At 36.0% G+C, this 19963-nt stretch overlaps 1 protein-coding gene across 1 annotated transcript in view; it reads right to left on the bottom strand.

Annotated features, from left to right (window-relative positions):
* Positions 1-12744, bottom strand: part of LOC127831112 (ATP-binding cassette sub-family A member 2-like) — a 35368-nt gene extending 22624 nt beyond the window's left edge. The window contains 1 exon segment of the mRNA XM_052356102.1: positions 12674-12744. Within this exon segment, the coding sequence (XP_052212062.1) occupies positions 12674-12744 (71 nt within the window).
* Positions 12745-19963: the final 7219 nt, after the last annotated feature.

Below are 19963 nucleotides of genomic sequence, written 5' to 3'. Positions count from 1 at the left end.
ATGTAGGGGAAATGCCAACTTACTTTTATTAATAATGTAAAAATTAAGTTAATTAATCGACTCCGTTAACGTTAAATTAACGAAAAGGAAATGTTGCGAAATGCAAAATGACCGGAAGCTCAACCTGGAATACAAACAACATGTTCAGGGATGGCACAATAATTAGGGTCGGTCGGATTAGTGTAAACAAATGTTTTTATACCTACTATAAGGTAGGTCTTTCGGAGATGTACTTTGATTGTCAGCATTAAAAAAAACTTTGCTACAACAAGTACACATACCACTACCTCCAGCATAATCAAAAACGACAATAGCAACAGCAAACGGAATGAAAATATGATCAAGATTAGCAAGTTATTTTTTAGAAACTGCGTCTCATTTCTGCCAAAATAGATACACTAATAAAATACATAATAATTCATTAAATCGACATCTTATACTTTTTTTCTTTCCAACATATACCTGCAGAATATATAGCATTTTACTACATGTGTCGTTTTCTTCACAATTTCCATTTGTTCTCGCCGATATTAAAAAAGGGAAGCAATCGACTTTGTTTGGCTGTGTTGCCTTAAACTATGTTAAATGGGTTGTTTCCCTTCGCGCTCATTACGGTTTAATTATATGCTTCGTTACATGAAGTATATACGGTTTGAGTCAACATGTCCGTTTTGTCAATTGGAATTTAACAACCTGGATATGTTTTTATGTTATTTGAGGCTGATTAAAATCTAAATTGACAATTTTTATTGTATAAATGCGGCACATGTCACATGATTAAAATTATATTTATAGTTTACATTGATTAACATAAAAGTTTGATATCGGAGCTTCGGGATTGACATATTGGATAGTTATAAATCAAAGTTAAGCGGATGAGTTCGTCGCTTAATTTTTACAAAAGGACGTCTTTTGAAATTCATCACGTTTAGTATACGTGAAATACCCGTATGATATATGTTATAAGAATCGTATTCAAAGACCTGTCATGAATGAACTTTAGTGGACTAGTGTGTACACTCGCTGACAACATGTATATGACATTTATATAGAGAGCATGATTCCTATTTTCGAAACAAAATCGTGTGTTGTCGCGAACGGACGATACGATACAGAAATTGCGACGAGAGAATACATGTTTTAAATTTATTTATAACGTTTTGCCGAGTGACAGAGTATATGGAATGAGTGATGTATTGGACGTCATCATTGATGACGTTCAATCGAACGAATGATAAAGGGGGCTAAGTTTCGTTAAGCTCCAGGGTATAGCCGCGATTTGTGGGCCATGAAAACTGGCCCAACACTGTGCCTGAAATTTGACCTGTATATGGACCAGAACGCGATCTAGACGATGGCGTATTCGTCATGTCTGGGAAAAGTCCAGTTTTGATAAAATGACGAAAAAGTGGTGTTTTTATTGCGCAATCGCTATAAAATGAGTTCTCGCCGGAAGCGTTAATAGCGTTAATAGCAACCCAAACACAATTCACCCCCAGGAGACAATTCACGCGCTAGGCAATTCAAATTTGATTTTACATAATACATATTGCGATTTTATTCCCAAATTAATTAATAATTTCATTTTGCGTTTAACATACGTTTTAGAAAATATTTACAAAACAAACAAAAACAAACAACCGTTAAATTTTATTGATGTAAATACGGTAACCTGATTACATATCCACTAGCGTCTATGCATATTTACACATAAAAAATAGTTCGCAATTAAGCAACAAACAATCAAATTTAAACGCAAATTATTTAACAAAATCTATAAATTTAAGCTAGAAATCGAAACTAAATACAATTTCTGCACTAAAAACACAATACCAATAGTTTTTACAATAACACATTCGACATGTACATGTACTTCCAACAACACGCCAACCGCTAAATTTTCAAAGCGAATGTGTAGAGTAACATTTCAATCAATGAAGACAAAATGGAACTGGAGTTTAACGTAGTGCGCAAATTGGAAGTGATTAGAGTAATTTATTTTTCAACTTGTCAATCTCCGTAGTATACGTTTAGTTGTGAGATGTTAACGGTTTCCCCCAAAAACATGCTTTCGCTGCGAAGTCAAAGTGGGTGGGGAACGAGACTGCTTGTGGACTTCGAGTTGCTGGAAGTTTGTAACGAAGCTGCTTTTGTGCAATATTCAGCGATTTTGCAAGCTGTGTGTTTGAAGTCAGAGATATATATTGCTGACATTAATGATGTGTACGTTCTTGTGACCACTGATCTGCATATGATACCAGTGGGAGAGCATCCCGAATCCCACATAGTCTGCACCAGATGTTTCCTGGTCGAGTGGTTGGTAAGTTTCATCGTTATACATGCATATTACACATTTTACATTATTTGTGCTATTTTGACACCCATTTTTCATGCTGATGAACCAACGGTCAGTGCCAGTAGTCCTACTGTCATTGGTCTGTGTGCTTGTTGAAAGTACATGTAGAAAGGGTTGTTTAGCTCCAATAAGCCATGTTGCTATTTTTTGGATAAAATTTATGGCAGTGGGCTTTTTTATCTTTGTGCAGCAACCTCGGCCGCCTCATTTTTTGAAAACATTAGTCGCACACTGTTCATATTGTGGAAAAATGAGTCACACACTGTTCACAGTGAGAAAAATGGGTGGTGACTATTCAACATTGTGAAAAAACGAGTCGCGCATTGTTTAAAATTCTTAAAATATCAGTCGCAAACATTAGAAAATTGTAAAAAAAAGTGTCTCACAATGTTGAAAATTGTGAAATATGAGTCGCGCAATGTTGAAGGTTGTAAAAAATGAGCCTCGTAATCTAGACAATTATGAAAAATAAGTCAGGGACAAAAATTCCACTCGTCCGCTCATATTGACAAGGTGAAAACTTTAAAGGACAAGTGAATTTCCCTAAAGCACTCGTCCCAGGACGAGGAGGAGAAAAAGCTGATGTTAAAATATGTATTTTTGGACCCGTAAATAATTAAATAAAATCATTTTCTTAAAGCATATCTATTTTGAAAGTAGAACGAGAATGAACTGGAAATTGTAATTGTAAATTTCATACAACAGGTGCGCATTGTTATGCGAGACTAAGTCCCGAGTAAATATTGGTGTCAATGTTGACAGGGAACCATTCGACTGCATTCACTGTAAGTGTTGTTTTTTAAAGAATTATTTAACTGCAAAGTACAGTTTATAACTAGTCTGAATTTCGTCCAAAAATGTCTGACATTGAGCGTTCTTTAAAGGGATGGGGGGGGGTGTTTGATGTTCAAACGTCCGAAACGGATAGCACGCGAGCATTAGAAAAAAGTAAAACAGCCGTCTTCATTTATTTATTTGTGTTTCCTCATAAATAACTTATTTCACTGCTTAACATTTCTTTTTTGATCAGCTTGCATGAATAACTGAGGAAGCAGCATTTTAGACAGTGATATAGCAAATTTTATTAGTCATAGTCTTTTTTTCACACTATCAAGGATGAGTGCATGTGTTTGCAGGACGAGTGCAATTTAAATGCAACTCGCCTGCAGGACGAGTGCAGTTTAGAAATATTTTTGTCCCCTGTAAGTTGCACACTTGTTCAAAATTGTGAACAAATGAGTTGTCACTGTGGACAATTGTGAAAATAATTAATTGAGCATTGTTCAAATTTGTGAAAATATGAGTCTCAAACTGCTGATATTGTGAAAAAAATTAGTCGCTAACTGTTGAAAAATGTGAAAAAATTAGTTGCACACTTTTTAAAATACTGACCATTTGCATCGCGAATTCCTCTAATTTGTGCAAAAACAGCTATCGCTATTAATGATTGAGTTCAGTTATCATTATATCTTGAATTTTCAATACCGCAATAGAAGTAGGATATTTTATATTTCGGACGTTGCTGTGCAAGTTAGAATACAATGAGGTACAGGTAGCGGGGCCGGATCCCTTTGGATTTGGAAAATTTGCGACTTTTTTACTAAAATAAGGAAATTAGTGTTGTTGTTGTTTTGCTAAAAAATATGTGGATGGGATTTGAACAAAATATTGAGATCTAAAAAAAATTCTTTCAAACCTTACCTTAATTTGCCAATATGTATAAAATTTGTGGTCAGAACATTTAACCCAATCAAAATAACGGCCAAGTTTGAAACTAGTTCCTCTTAGCTAAGACCTGATATTTACGACTGAAGGCAAGTAATGAAACTCAATGGCTGGGGGTTTGGGGGCCGCCTAGGCCCCCAATGAGGTCCCTGGTAGCAGGGCGGGTCCCTTTAGATTGGGAAAATTTGCGACGTTTGACTAAATTGGGAAATTAGTGTTGCAGTAGCTGTTGTTTTGCTAAAAAAGTTGTGGATGGGATTTAAACTAAATATTGAAATCTACAAAATATTATTATATTTTCGAACCTTCCATTATTTTTCTTAATTGAATATTAGGCCGATTGCCAGACCCAATTTTTAATGGAACAACCACTTTATGTTTCATTAAGAACTTTCATTATTTGGGTCTCTAACTTGTGATTATAGTTTAGTTCCTTATGGTTTCAGGTGAGTACCTTAGAGCCTATGACTCGCTTGTCGGGATACCAACAGAGTAAAACATGGCATTTTCAGATTTGAAAACTCACTGGTATTTTACACGTCTTTAGACAGTTCTGTGAACCGGAAACAAGTTAACGTACAATACTTGAAAATTAATGCGCAACGCACAATACTAAAAATTTAAACTTAATGTAATACCGGTATATTGCAGATTCAGAGATGTTCGTTGTGTTTAAGTGGTCATGTGACAAATTACCTTAAAAGCTGCCCATCCACACACAATATCATTATCAATTTTATTGACTCAATAATATTGACAGAATATTTTTTGCTCTCAAGTGTACACAAATATTAATCAATATTTTGTTCATTTGTACTTCGATCATCATTCAAACCAGATAAAAATTTACAATGCGTCAATAAATATTTGAGCTCTCTGATTTTCTTCCATACATTGACGGGTGTCTTCAATATCATCCATTCACTATCAATTTTATTGGTCAATCTTCATTATTGACACTAAAATTGAAGAATGATATTGTGTGTGGATTGGCCGCTAAGGGATGTTTTCCGATTGTACATATAAATATGTTTTGTATGGTGATACGCTTAACATTGCTTATTATTCTATTATATTATCCCTTGTATTTCAGAAAGATTACTTTCCATCCCAAAGGAAAGAGGTCTTATGTTTGAATGCCAGTGGGGGCTTCAAAGGATGATTTATTTTTAGACAAATGAGTATATTTGCTTTACTTTGCCCTTAAATTAACCCAAATAACTCTTTCTTTAATACAATTTCTTTAAAATAATTATGTTTCTGAAAACATAATGCTACAGTCATGTACTTTATAATTCAATTACGCAAGAATTATGTAATAATAGAGTATTGACTGGTGGTAGAATAAGACACTAAACTTATAATCGACATCCATTTTAGTTCTTTTGACACTTAAACTATAAATCATTAAATGCATATAGGAAGACGTAATTTAATGCATAGAAATTGGAATAGTATTGTCAATACAATACATTTGCATTATTAAATAGGCAACAAATAGAGGAAACATAATATACAGGGGTTGCAGGGGTTAACGTAAGAAATTGACAATCACTTGCCCGGGGGGCAAGTTACTTTGAACATCTACTTGTCCTCATTAAAAACTGATTGCCCTTTTTTGAAGTCAATTTTTTATTGTCATTTCATCTTTAAAGCATTGATTCACATGCATTATTTTTCTAGATTTAATTTCAGCTATATTCAATGTATCAACAATAAAATAATAATCGTTTTTATACGCCCGTCTATGACGGGACATATTATGGTATACCCCGCGTCTGTCCGTCCGTCCGTCCGTCTGTCCGTCCGTCCGTCTGTCCGTCCGTCTGTTAATGTCGTACGCTACGTCAAATATCCTTTGACAGATTTCTTCTTCAAATTTTAAACACAATCTTAATATGATAAACCCTGATCCCCTTTCGTTTTTGACGGAATTCTGAATTGTCGTTCCAGAGTTATGGGACTTTGTTCGTCAAAATTTCGTGATTTCATTGAATGTCCTACTGTAGCTCAAATATCCTTCGATGGATTTTTTTCAAATTTCAACACAATCTTAATATTGATAAACCCTGATCCCCTTTCGTTTTTGACGGAATTCTGAATTGTCGTTCCAGAGTTATGGGACTTTGTTCGTCAAAATTTCGTGATTTCATTGAATGTCCTACCGTAGCCGTCCGTCCGTCCGTCTGTTAATGTCGTACGCTACGTCAAATATCCTTTGACAGATTTTCTTCAAATTTTAACACAATCTTAATATTGATAAACCCTGATCCCCTTTCGTTTTTGACGGAATTCTGAATTGTCGTTCCAGAGTTATGGGACTTTGTTCGTCAAAATTTCGTGATTTCATTGAATGTCCTACTGTAGCTCAAATATCCTTCGATGGATTTTTTTTGGATTTTTTTTAGTATCCCTGAAAAATTGAACAAGGTGAGCTTTTTTCTATTCCGATTGTACACTACCACTTACCCATCTACATTTCTCTTTTATTATTGGTCAAAATATCTATAACAGGTTTACTTCAACTCCATATCCTCTAAAGAAATGCATACATATACTCAAAAAAGATATGGTATGAATGTCAAGGAGACGGCGCTCCATGCTCATGTACTTATAAAATAAACCATGTATTCAAATACAAATAAACTGAAGTAAAAAAATGATTCAAAGGGTTATTTATTACCTTACTACTTCATTGGCGAACGACGGGCGTATCATGCGCTCATGGCGCAGCTCCTCAGTATAATATAAAGTTGTCAATAAAACAAAATCTGCACAGTTTTATTTCATTGAATAGTCACTATTGAATACAATACATATGAAAAGTTTATTACTATTAAAATTTTAAAACGATATACTTGTCACTATATCTATACAAGTTATGGCATACATTAAAAGGGGGGAGGGCTTAAAATAGTACTGTGAAAATGATTGTTCAGAGATTGAAAATCATCATGATGTTTTTAATGAAGAGTTTCTCACTATTTTGAACTGTGAATATTTAACATACAAGTTATTCACAGTTTACGCTTTCGTGATTCATTTTCATATATTCTCTTCCTTTCTTTTTCGGTTGTTTTGGTTTGTTCCTTTGAGTGTTTCGAGTTACTTTTATTAAAAATAGAAAAGATCGGCTGGACGCTACCGTCCGCCATGTTGAAACGTCTGCCGAGTAGAACTTGTTGTGAGCGTTTAGATTGGCTTATACAATGCAAGCGACCAATCAAATCTAGTTTTACTTGTACTTGATAAACAAATATATTGACCCAAAGAAAATAAATAGATACAAGGGGAAAAGTCGAAAAAAAATACCGCAAGTATGCTAATACGAAACGGACTTGCCCGGCGGACTATCTACTTTGGAAAATCACTTGCCCACAACGATTTTAACCCGGCACGGGCAAGCGGGCGTCCGCTTAAAAAAAGCCCTGGGTTGAAGAATTTTTCCAGAGCGACTGGCCCGCGACTCGCCCTGCAGGGCGAGTAGGCCTGTCAATCCACTCGCCCTTTACTTTAATCTACTCGCCCTGCAATAAAAAATAGATATCTATATTTATAGTTATGATCAACCAGAATCTTCTAAACCTACTTAACATAGTGACACTAAACTGCAAACAAATTTTCTACATTATCTGATGGATTATATTTGCTTTCCTTACGTTTTCTGCACCTGTTTCCTTTTCTCAATTCTTTCCGCTTCTCCTTTTGACAACCTTTCTAATTCTTTCTGTTACATGTCGCCACCACCTTGCAGATATTTAAAATAGAACCCTTTTCCATTTTAATATTTCAGACGAACTTTAACTGAAAGACACGCTTGATTGACAAACGGTTACAATATGGTAAATTTTGCCTAAGGCACGAAATTCAGAATTATTCTGTTCATTAATAATTATATTTTTCTGTTTATTTTTAATTAAATATAAGAAGTTTTAAAATTAACCAGTGATGTATTATTGTTTTATTGATATTTACATTAAAATTCACAGAATGACCAATATATTTAACAGTTTATTCACGTTTAATCGATTAGCTAAGAGCACTGACAAAAGAGGAAAAGAGCGCAGCCGATTTCGAGAATTATTTTTACTGTGCCCGTGACGTCATTTTTCATTGTCAAAATGAAAGTGCAGTTTCTTTGTGTACATACATGTAACATATTTTTTGTTCGTTCGAAAAATTGTTCGCAATTTGTATCGATGTGGAAGGAGTTCTGGAACTGAATTTATATTTCTCAACTTGAAAGACAGCACTCGCCCGGTCGGTCGAGTATTTAACAAACTTCACTCGCATATGCGAGCGGTCGAGTGGATTCTTCAACCCCTGATATATAGTAAATTTTATAATTATTGACTATTTTCTTATAAATAATTTCTTTAGCAACCCTCGCTGTCTTACAGTTATGTATATTCACACCATAACTATTCTGGACGTGTAAAGGCTTAAGGCATTCATACTCTTGAGAACATTAATAATAAAAAAAACAAATACCATTCAAATTTTATTATCTTGCATAACATACAGGGCTCGAATTTAACTTTTTTTTTCTACTTGCAAAAAATTGCGAGCAGCTTTAATACCAACTCGCAAAATCAAAAACATTCTCGCAAATTTTGATGGAAACATAAAAAACCCTTGGTTTTTAGTTTAGTTCTATTTAAACAAAATAAAAGTACTTAACATGTATACACATTTTATTTCTGCAACCATACAAAGATATCAGTTCCTTGTACCACAAGGGCCCACATTAGGTTGATTGACCATCTTCATCTATAACAAGTTTTAGTCTTATTTTAAGTTATTTTTTCCACTAATTCACTGTTTTCATAGAAGGATTTAAAATCTGTTTTTTCTAACTAAATGGTTAACTTTGCTTTATCTTTTGTATTATGTATATTTTGTGTTATTTCCGTCTGTGGGAATAAAGTGACAAGTTATTTTTCGCTTCAATGAACATGTGTGAATAGTCGACTGTTTCACTTCCTTTGTACCAATACCATCCGCGTGTCTGTATATACCAGTCTACATACAACGTGCGCGCTTACGCATAAGGGTTCTTGGGCGTTCTATAAATTGACCTAAGATTTAGTGATCATGTGTCGAGCAGCATTATACCTACTCATTTCTTTTCACTATTTACTTGCAAGAAAATACTAGTGGCTTAAAACTTGACTCGCATTCGGTATTTTTTACTCGCATTTTGCGAGTGTGCGAGTGTTAATTTCGAGCCCTGACATACACGGTGCCTTAACCACGTGACTTTTTAAGATCTGTGTTAGGAGAATAAAGCGCAACCCAGTTAACATTTTTGATGATGTCTTGTTAAATATTTTATCATTTATAATGGGATAAAGTGGAGATCCCGCTCATTTTTGAGAGTTTTCTATAGGTATCATGATCTTTTTAAACAAATAAGTACCTTTTTTTGGTAAAGTGCAACCACGCGTTTGTAAAATGAAGTCCCCACACTGATCCGACACTTTTCTAACCGTTCAAACACGCGGTTGTACTTTACTGCTAAAAATACTTATTATGCCCCCCTTGGAAGACAAGGGGGTATATTGCTTTGCACATGTCGGTATGTCGGTCGGTCAGTACACCAGGTGGTTTCCGGATGATAACTCAAGAACGCTTAGGCCTAGGATCATGAAAATTTATAGGTAGATAGATCATGACTTGCAGATGACCCCTAATCATTTGGAGGTCACTAGGTCAAAGGTCAAGGTTATGGTGACCCGAAATAGTAAAATGGTTTCCGGATGATAACTCAAGAACGCATATGCCTAGGATCATGAAACTTCATAGGTAGATACATGTAGATCATGACTTGCAGATGACCCCTTTTGGATTTTGAGGTCACTAGGTCAAAGGTCAAGGTCACGGTGACCCGAAATAGTTAAATGGTTTCCGGATGATAACTCAAGAACGCTTACGCCTAGGATCATGGAAATTCATAGGTACATTGATCATGACTCGCAGATGACCCATATTGATTTTCAGGTCACTAGGTCAATGGTCTAGGTCACGGTGACCCGAAACAGTAAAATTGTTTAGTTTAAACCTATTTATTTTTAGCTCGATTGCATCGAAAGCCTAAGGCTTATATTAATGCTCTCGAGTCCGTTTCCTGGGCCTAGAACCAGTACTTGGTGTCTTTGGGGAAGATCTAAAGAATGCTCCCACGGTGGGGATCGAACCCGTGACCTCCCGGTCGCTAGGCGGACACCATATCCATTACACCACAGCGACCTATAAAATTGTTTCCGGATGATAACTCAAGACGCTTTGGCCTAGTTTGTTTTAAAATATGAAAAATGTTGGTCATTTGGAAGTCATGCTATGCTGCTTTAAGTACATATAGATGCATGGCTTAATTTAGATTAAGCAAAATAAAACAATAGGTATTTTCCAAGATCCATACGAGTCAAATATATACAAGAATCAAGAGCGCAATCGTGCACAGCGAGACTTGCTCATATAAAATTGAATGTCTTATTTCTTTCTTTCGAAATAATTTCATGTCTCCGAACTAATATGCAATACGCCCGGTGTTTTTTTATATGCGGATTAATGCTCCGTTTCAGATCAATAAGTAATGAATGCCTCAATATTAAAAAAAAATTAACACCTGATTAATGTTCACCGACTTTTTTTCATAGAGATTTGATATAAATATTATAGAGCTGAACAAAAAAATACATTAAGCCCTGTTTTCCCGGAACACGCGCTGAACATACACCTGTAAAAAACGCTATACCAATGCCGGTCCTTGTGCACTTAATTGATTGTAAACAATGACGGTTGAAATCAGTGCGTGGGAATTTTTCTGGTAACCAAGAGCGACGTCAACGTTCATGAAGCCTTTTATTCATAAATGTATATATGCGTCGTGTCAAAACCAGCATCACCGGATGTAAAATCTATTTTTAATCTGACACATCCGCTGCTGTGTGCACCCGCAAATTAGTTTAAAATGATTTCCGAATCGGTACGTTGATTACATAACATCAGAACATAATATTCCTTCCAAAAAGGGCGCTATGCTTCTTAATAGTACATGTATATTGCAAAAAAAGTGAAGCTCCCCACATATACTAGTAATGTCGCAGTTTATAGCAATACAAGTTATGTTTCATCTTTTGTAATGCATCTTGAGGTTTCGTATTGTTGAAAAGTATGAAAGTGGTATACATTTAAACAGAGGAAACGTTCTTTAAAACATTCATATCAAGAAAACACAAGAAACGATGCCTTCTTTGAAGTTTAGTTCCAACTAACCTCACTTAAACGCGGTGTAAGCTCCCGTATACGCATGCACCCATGACATTGAATTAAAAAAAAAGCCGACAACGAGCGATTAAGTGTTAAAATCCCCGGGTACGTTTTTATATATTTACTGTACCCGGGGTACATGTAAGTATACTTAAGAGTACCCGGGGTACATGTAAGTAGTACCCGAGCCGACAATGACCATTCCAGCCTTTCTGTGGGTTATTTGACAACAAACCATGATAGAAAAATATTATTTATTAAATATAACATCCCACCCCGCCGTTCCAAACGAACCACATAGCTGTCACCGAAAAACGCTATCTTCGTAGTCTCAGTTGTCTTTTCAAATACTCAATTCTGGTTCAAATTCAATGCTTCTTAATGTATATATTGGAGGTTTACAACTGCGGGAAATACCGCGCGACAAAAATTCGCATGACGTCATATCGCCGAAACTTCTGATTGGCCAAGACATTAATTATGCATTGTATAAAAAAAACGGTTTAAACGGTCACTTTCAAATTGTTAACCGATAGAGTAAGATGTGCTTTTTTAGATTATTGGAAAAAATAAACGCGTTTGTTAGTTAATAAGTTAGTTATTGATATTCAGTTAGGAAGTGTGTTTAACGTTAATAAATTGTTGTAAATAGATATAATAGACAAATAGTGTTGTGTCAAAACTAAATTGGATCCTCTCTTCTTCCGTTGCGCCTTGCAACGTTCCTATCCAGATTCAGAAGCAAGATCTCATCCAACGGAAAGGAAGTTCAATACGTGTACGTATATCTACAGTATGTTTTCGTTCCTTAGCTTTCAATCACACCATATAATTGATTCAATTAAATGTGCTTTAATCTAAGGACTTTAAGTAACGATGGTCCCCACTTATGGTGAACGAAGATGATCACTTGTTGCAAAAAATCTAGAAAGTGTTGTGAAAACTGCAAAAATAACCGGACAGTAGGCCTAAGTCCGACGATCTTGCATTTCACTGTAAGTATTGGTCTTTTACGTTGTTATTTGTTCGTCGCAGACGGGCTTTTCGCCATGTCTGGGTCGTACAATAGTACAAACAACGATTATGAAAAAAGAAAATGGATTCTTATTCGTTTTAGTTGTATCGTTTTCCTTTTTACCGCGTGCCGTTCCATTGGTCATTCTGTGCAGCGCCATTGCGGTATTCCCGCATCGAAATATTAATAGGCGCAATCTAAATAATATCAGTGGGCCATTCGGGCGCATACATAATATAATTGTCGTTTTACAAATTATATCGGTGGGGGATTTATTTTTCAAAAACAAAGCGACGGAATCGTACTGGTCTGCCGAGTGGAACATAATCGTTGCTTGGCTACCGCGGGCGCACTTTGTTGAATCCTGCACTTCCATTGGTTGATTGATGTCACATGTAGGCAAACTGTGGGCACGTCATCAGAAATGTTGAAAACGTTTGTCAGCATTTGTCGTTGCCTTCTTCGAACGGTTTTTTTTACAAAATGAAGTGTTTAAACATGTCAAAGTATAAAGCAGAAAAGGAGAGCAGCGAGGAACAAACTCTCCTACATTTGTTTTAACCAAAACTAAGGAAAAGTGAAAGGACTTCTGATCAGCAAGGTGGCAAATCAGCAGATGCTTAGGCCGAATCGAGTAGCGTCTGCTGGTTCAAGCGAACAAACGTAGAAACCTTCGGAAAAGGTAGATGATCATTTATTCCAGAAAGGTTGGGTAGAGAAATTTACGTGGATGTCATACGTTTACACAAATTATTTTATGTTTTGTGACATTTGTAAAAAGCATAGTAAAAGTAACATGTTTGTTAACGGCTGTTCGAATTTTCTGACAAGTATTCATTATACTTTAACACTATACTTTATGCAGCTGGTGGCCCCTACAAAATCTTTAAATGGCCCACTTAATTTACGGCTGATGGGCAATTGGCCCACCAGCAATCTGACCCAGAATGAACACTACCGGTTCTATTTCAATTAGTACAGTTGGGTCAGTAGTTTCTGATAAACAGGAGTCATTTACTTGTCTTACAATAAATACTTTCAATTTCAAGTGAAGCAAATATAATCGTTAAGTCCGTCCATCCATCATTCTCGGTCACATCGAGCCATTTACCACTGTTTTTGAGCACAAATTGATGTTCTGTGACCCATTAATTTTGTTACAGGGTGGCAGCTAGGGACTGAATTAGCTCGCATACTCGCAAAATGCAAGCAAGATTTATTGATAGCGAGTTGAAAAATATAAAGCTTGCAATTTTCTGCGAGTAGAAATTTCAGATTTCTCAAACCTGTTTTTTCATAAATCCTTAAGAGTATCGAGAGATAATTACTTTCTATAATTACGACTGTCATTTTCAATATAAAAATATTGCTTGAATTAAACAATTAAAGTGGTAAAGAATTGCATGAACACATTTGGCTGTTATTGTTGTTGTTTAAGATTTAAGTGAAGCTACTCTGGAACCAGCTATGGTTTACTCGTAGACCCTATTTGTAAAGAGTTAGAACGATAGATGACAAGAGTTATGTGTGTACCACAAATCGTTCTCTGTCTTGCGAGTTACCGAAAACTGTTCCACTACAAAATGACAGAGGATGTGACCGTGCTTTTTGGATCACTTGAAGAATGCTTAAAAAGCCTTCGTGACCACGAAATACAAACAAATACGAGGTATGCTGTTGGCTACAGCAGCAAAGGCTTTGGCAAAAGAAGTACTGGTAGGTCACCAGCAGTCAAAATACATTATTAATATGAAAAATGACTAGGGTTTGTTTAACCATGAGCGTTAAGTGTGTTTAAATCGGTGTGTAGATAACCGAAATCCTATTAATATTAATAATTTATCAAAATACTGCGGATATTAAGATAGAATATTGCATAATTCACAGATAAAGCAGCAGTATAATTAATTCCCCCACCCAACCTTCCCCAGGACCCTACCCCCCACCTCAGCTTACCCCTTGGTTTCCAGATTGTTAAATGTACACCTTTTGTGTTTGGTTTGACTTTTCAACAACAAATAATGACAAAAATATGCAGTTAAAAAATCTCGTATAGGTATTATAAACAGGCATGGCAACTCGAGTGTTCTCGATGAAAACGGTCTTGTCCAGTGTTCCTCAATCTTTCATCAATAGGCACATAGTGCGTTTTATACTTTGTGTTTATATAATACATTAACACAGGTTCTTTTCAAACTGTGTATTTTCGTCAATATTTCTTGTTGAAAAGTCAAACCATTCCCAATATTTGTACATTTAACAATCTGGAACCCCTGGGATAAATGGGGGTGGCAGGTTGGGTCTGGGGAAAGTCAATATACTTAATTTATTCGCATTCAAAATGACAAGAGTAAGAAAAAACACATGCTTTATTTGTATTATAGGTCACCAGCCTTAAATATGCTTTATATATTCATATTAAAAATGACACGAGTTAGGAGAAACATATATATCGTTTATTTTTTTTGTTATCGCCACTTATTTATTTAATCAAAACATTACTACTCTTAACTAAGGGTGTCACCTTTAAACGTTTGAACGGCCGCGTTTCGTGGTTTGCTCAAAAACCTTTACAAAAACAGTTAACCTTTAAACGCCAGTCTATATCAATAAAATTCGTTTTAGTTCATTACGTTGTGACGTTTCAAAACGTTTTAGCAGCTGCCAGGGCCCTCGTTTGGCATTCTTTACTGCAGAATATTCTGTGGCTTCCCCCATGAAAGAAGTATACTTTTTTCCCCTATTTCAGCTATAAATCCCCCCTCCATTTTTTTTTTAATGTTATACCTATGTTGCCTGCTGATATGGTGCTACTAACTTTGATAAATTGTTTATTTATATAACTCATATTAAAATATCGCAATTTTAAGTGCTCAATGGTTGGTGAAAAGATCTTCTAAAATTCCCATTTTCGCCCAAAACGATGCAAAATTCGCCTCTCTAAGGGCCCCGGCCCCAATCCCCCAAAGTGTAGAGAGGGCCCTTGCTGCTGAAAAAGACTCGAATTAAAAACTATTTGTATCCTGTGCGCCAGATGGCCCTTATTCACAATACCGTAAGCATAGCAATACACCATGTATGGACTAGACCTCTTGAATATTTAACGCGCATCATCATGAAATTCCTGGCTTTTGTTGCATGAGAATGCCCAGAATCCTCTTGAGCATTCAACGCGCGTCGGCCCGAGGAAATATTCACGACGTTTATTCATCGCCATTCATTTCTCGAGATATGGCGAACAATCTCCGTATAGGAAAATTTTACTAAAATTTAAGTATGCGTCTTTTGATATGCATCGTGTTATAAGTAGAACGTTAAAAATTTAATTTTTTGTACATATGATAATTCATAAATCTCTAATTTCATTGTAATTATTTAAAGCCTCATTGTAGACATTATATTTGAATGGTTTAGTAATAATGGGAATAATACAATTATTTATAACATATAAATTAACATGCAATAGGAGGCATTCCAGAAACATCCGCGCGCTCGAACAAAATACTGTGCGTCGAAAGTGCCCTTTTGACAATATACTGCGCGTCGAAAGTGCCCTTTTCACAAAAAAGCCCCCCTTCCCTTTTCAAATCCTAACTGGAGCACTGGGTTAGACAACTATGAGAACAGTTGGTTTTAGTATGACATCATGTGCGAATGGGATAAGCATTAAATATAATATCCGGAAATAAGTACTACTTTCAGTTTGAAGAAGTGATGGCACTGATGCGTGATGATTTTAAAACGGACATAGGGATACCGTTTAAACGGTAACGTTTCGTTTATTTCATGTCGTTTAAACGTTTAGAAAAATCTGTAAATGTGACACCCTTACTCTTAACTAGAACATCAGTTATAGACATAAACAAACCTTTTCATTAAGTAGGTACATGTAATAGCTTGTTATGTAGCAAACATATGGTTATAGTAGAAACATAATCAATTTATTTATATGTTCTTGTTTGTTATTGAATCAGGCTCAAATATTGACAACAACAAAAGGGTCCAGTGGCTGAATGGGAAACCGTTCCCCATAGCCTAAGGCCTAAAGCATGTATATTTTGTATAAAACATTGTACAGTAGACATTTACAATGTTTCTTTTAATAATACTGAAGTTGTTAAAATGATGTACCACACTCGGCATTGAAAACAACACTTCTGTGTGTGTTCAGATTGAATTTCAGTGAATGTGGAAGTGAGTAATAAGCAGATTTGCAATTCATTACAACCAGCCTAAGGTAATTGTGGCTGCTGTTATGTAAATGCAAGTCTGTTGTAATCATCATATTGTAATCATACATGTATTGTGTGTTAAAATGCAAGGAGGATAATAACAGGAGGAGGATGCAAGGAGGATAATCACAGGAGGAGGATGCAAGGAGGATAATCACAGGAAGAGGATGCAAGGAGGATAATCACAGGAAGAGGATAATCTCAGGAGGAGGATAATCACAGGAAGAGGATAATCACAGGAAGAGGATGCAAGGAGGATAATCACAGGAAGAGGATGCAAGGAGGATAATCACAGGAAGAGGATGCAAGGAGGAGGATGCAAGGAGGATAATCACAGGAAGAGGATAATCTCAGGAGGAGGATAATCACAGAAGGAGGATGCAAGGAGGATAATCACAGGAAGAGGATAATCACAGGAAGAGGATAATCACAGGAGGGGGATGCAATGAGGATAATTGCAGGAGGGGGATGCAAGGAGGATAATCACAGGAGGGGAATTCAAGGAGGATAATCTCCGGAGGAGGATGCAAGGAGGATAATCACAGGAGGGGGATGCAAGGAGGATAATCACAGGAGGGGGATGCAAGGAGTATAATCAGAGAATGAGAATGCAAGGAGGATAATCACAAGAGGATGCAAGGAGGATAATTATAGTAGGAGGATGCAACGAGGATAATCACAGTAGGAGGATGCAAGGCGGATAATCATATGAGGAGGATTCTAGGAGGATGCAAGGAGGATTATCACAGGGTCACTGAGTGTACATGATGCAGGAAGATGCTGATATTTCATTCCGCAGACAGAAATTAAGAGCCTGACCCAACATAGTTAAAGCAGAATACTAATAAAATTAAAAAAACAGAAGCATACCAATTCTCGAATTCACAGTTAATGAGACACATCAACATCAAATTTACCAAATAACAATGATGACAGAATATATTCTTTTACAATAAAAATGTTCTAAAACGTTAAATGTGTAAACATTCTGTGTAGTTATCATAGTATTTTTATGCCCCCCTTCGAAAAAGAGGGGGTATATTGCTTTGCTCATGTCGGTCTGTCTGTCTGTCTGTCGGTCGGCCCGTCCACCAGGTGGTTGTCAGACGATAACTCAAGAACGCTTGGGCCTAGGATCATGAAACTTCATAGGTACATTGATCATGACTCGCATATGACCCCTATTGATTTTGAGGTCACTAGGTCAAAGGTCACAGGTGAAGGTCACAGTTACTGGAAATAGGCATTTTAAGGATTTAGCATTGTTCAAAAAAGGGAAACAACTACCGTTTATGCATGTTCTTTTTTGTTACAGCATTTGCCTCCCTTGTAATATATTTAAATTTTACCAAATGTAAGCCTAACTGCATTTTTGTAATGCATTGTATCCACCACAAACACCACCACGACCACCACCAGCGCCACCACCACCACCGCCACCACCGTCACCACCACGACAACCACCACCGCCACCAACACCACCACCACAACCACCACCACAACCACCACCACCACCATTGTTCACAGTGACAAAAAAGTATTCACACAATGGCTGCTACTACAACTTATAGCCCATATAGGGGGGCATGCATGTTTTACAAACAGCCCTTGTTGCTTCTTTCTTTGTACAGGAACTAGCATTAAGGAGAAGATGCCTGTGTGAAGGTGTTACCTCTTCATGGCAATACAATACAATACAAATCTGAAATTGTGTTTGTTTCTACCGCAGTCCTGCATATGTGTTTTCTATTACTGTTTGTTAATGGTGTTTTGTATGGTTATTGGCCTTTTCTTGTGTTAATTTCAAATTAATTTAAGAACTGTGCATGAATATTTTTAGAAAATTGTGGTAGAGTTAGTTAGTTGTTGCAGTGAGGGTCTGAAATTTGTTAATGACATTTAAAGGAGTGTGTTCACAGATCGATGATTTTTTATGCCACATATATCAAACATAAAAGGATACTGTATGAACGTGAATTAAATACATGTATACATACAATTAAAATAGGTGGGTACGCAGTGTTTAAAAATATGTGCGAACTAAAACGAAAATAAAGTTGCTAATACCGAATTGGAACTAAAGTATCAAGAAATACATGTACATGTAAGCAAATATTGTAAGTTCAATGATTTTTTTCATGAGTTATTTCTCCATGAAGTGTTGTGCAATATTCATACAAACTTTCGTTTCTACTGAATTGTAAAGGTAGCTTTATTGTATTTTGATGATAAAAAGTCCTTACACATGTTTCATATGCCAACCACTTTGAACTTGTATAGCCAATATCTGTGACAAAGCCCACTCCTCGAGCATTACTTGTATGTGACAGCCTTTTGTAATATGTATTGTTTTTGTATAATTCAAGCTCTATAAATAAATTATGCATACATTTTTGCTATAGTGAATCACTGTTGTGTCTTGATTATGTATTTATGAGTATGTCTTTTAAACTTTAAAAACGTATTTGCTCACTTATTGCAATGTTGTAAAACATAATGATCGGATGATTTGTAACCGAATAAATAATAATACATTAAGCAATTTGTTTAAGTTTACTTAAGTAAGATCATTTTGAACAATTACATATTAAATTTTTGCAACATTCCACTACATGTATCAGTATGTGTAACATCACTACGGTACATAATATGACCGAAAATGCATAACGTCATTACCTTTAGGACGACCGAAACATAATTTTTTCGGCGTTAGCTGAATAAGCCAGCTTTTCACCCTGACTTGACCTTTGTAAGTGTCCAATAATACTCAAATAAAATTTCCCGCGGCTAGGTACGAATGAATACACTTCATTTATTCCATTGGCTGATTTGAGTATAACACCATAACATTGGAAACATATCCGCGTCTTTGTAACACTGTTTTACTGCATGAAACAATTTTATCTCTAATGAAAAGGCTCAATAGATAGAACAGTTTTACAATCAATTTTCGACATAAATACAGTTTGTGCGTTCACCTTTTATTTTCAGAGAATTACCAGCGCAAAAGCGTTTATACTAGTAGCTATGTTGTCATATTTAGTACTTACTTGCATTGCATTTCAACCCGCGAGGTTTCGGGTCAACTCCCGTCCATTTGTGAAAGTCAGAGTTTATATACAGTTCATCACCGGAGTTCGCAGAAGGGGTTGCGATCATTGTGTTACACCGGTCTTACTGACAATAACGTACTGACTGTAATGCATTTCATTCCAATCCGCAAGGTATCAAGGTCAGTTTGCGGTCAGTTGCAGAAATCTTTATATAAACGCCGTCTCGTAAACTTTGTGCACTTGAAGTCTGTTTTGATCAGAAAGATACTAAATAAAGATATTCGGCGATATTATTGTGGTATGTCAATCA

The sequence above is a fragment of the Dreissena polymorpha genome, chromosome 5, assembly GCF_020536995.1.
Source record: "Dreissena polymorpha isolate Duluth1 chromosome 5, UMN_Dpol_1.0, whole genome shotgun sequence".
NCBI lineage: Eukaryota > Metazoa > Mollusca > Bivalvia > Myida > Dreissenidae > Dreissena > Dreissena polymorpha.
The sequence above is the reverse complement of the archived record's forward strand: the minus strand, read 5'-3'. Positions and strand labels throughout refer to the sequence as shown.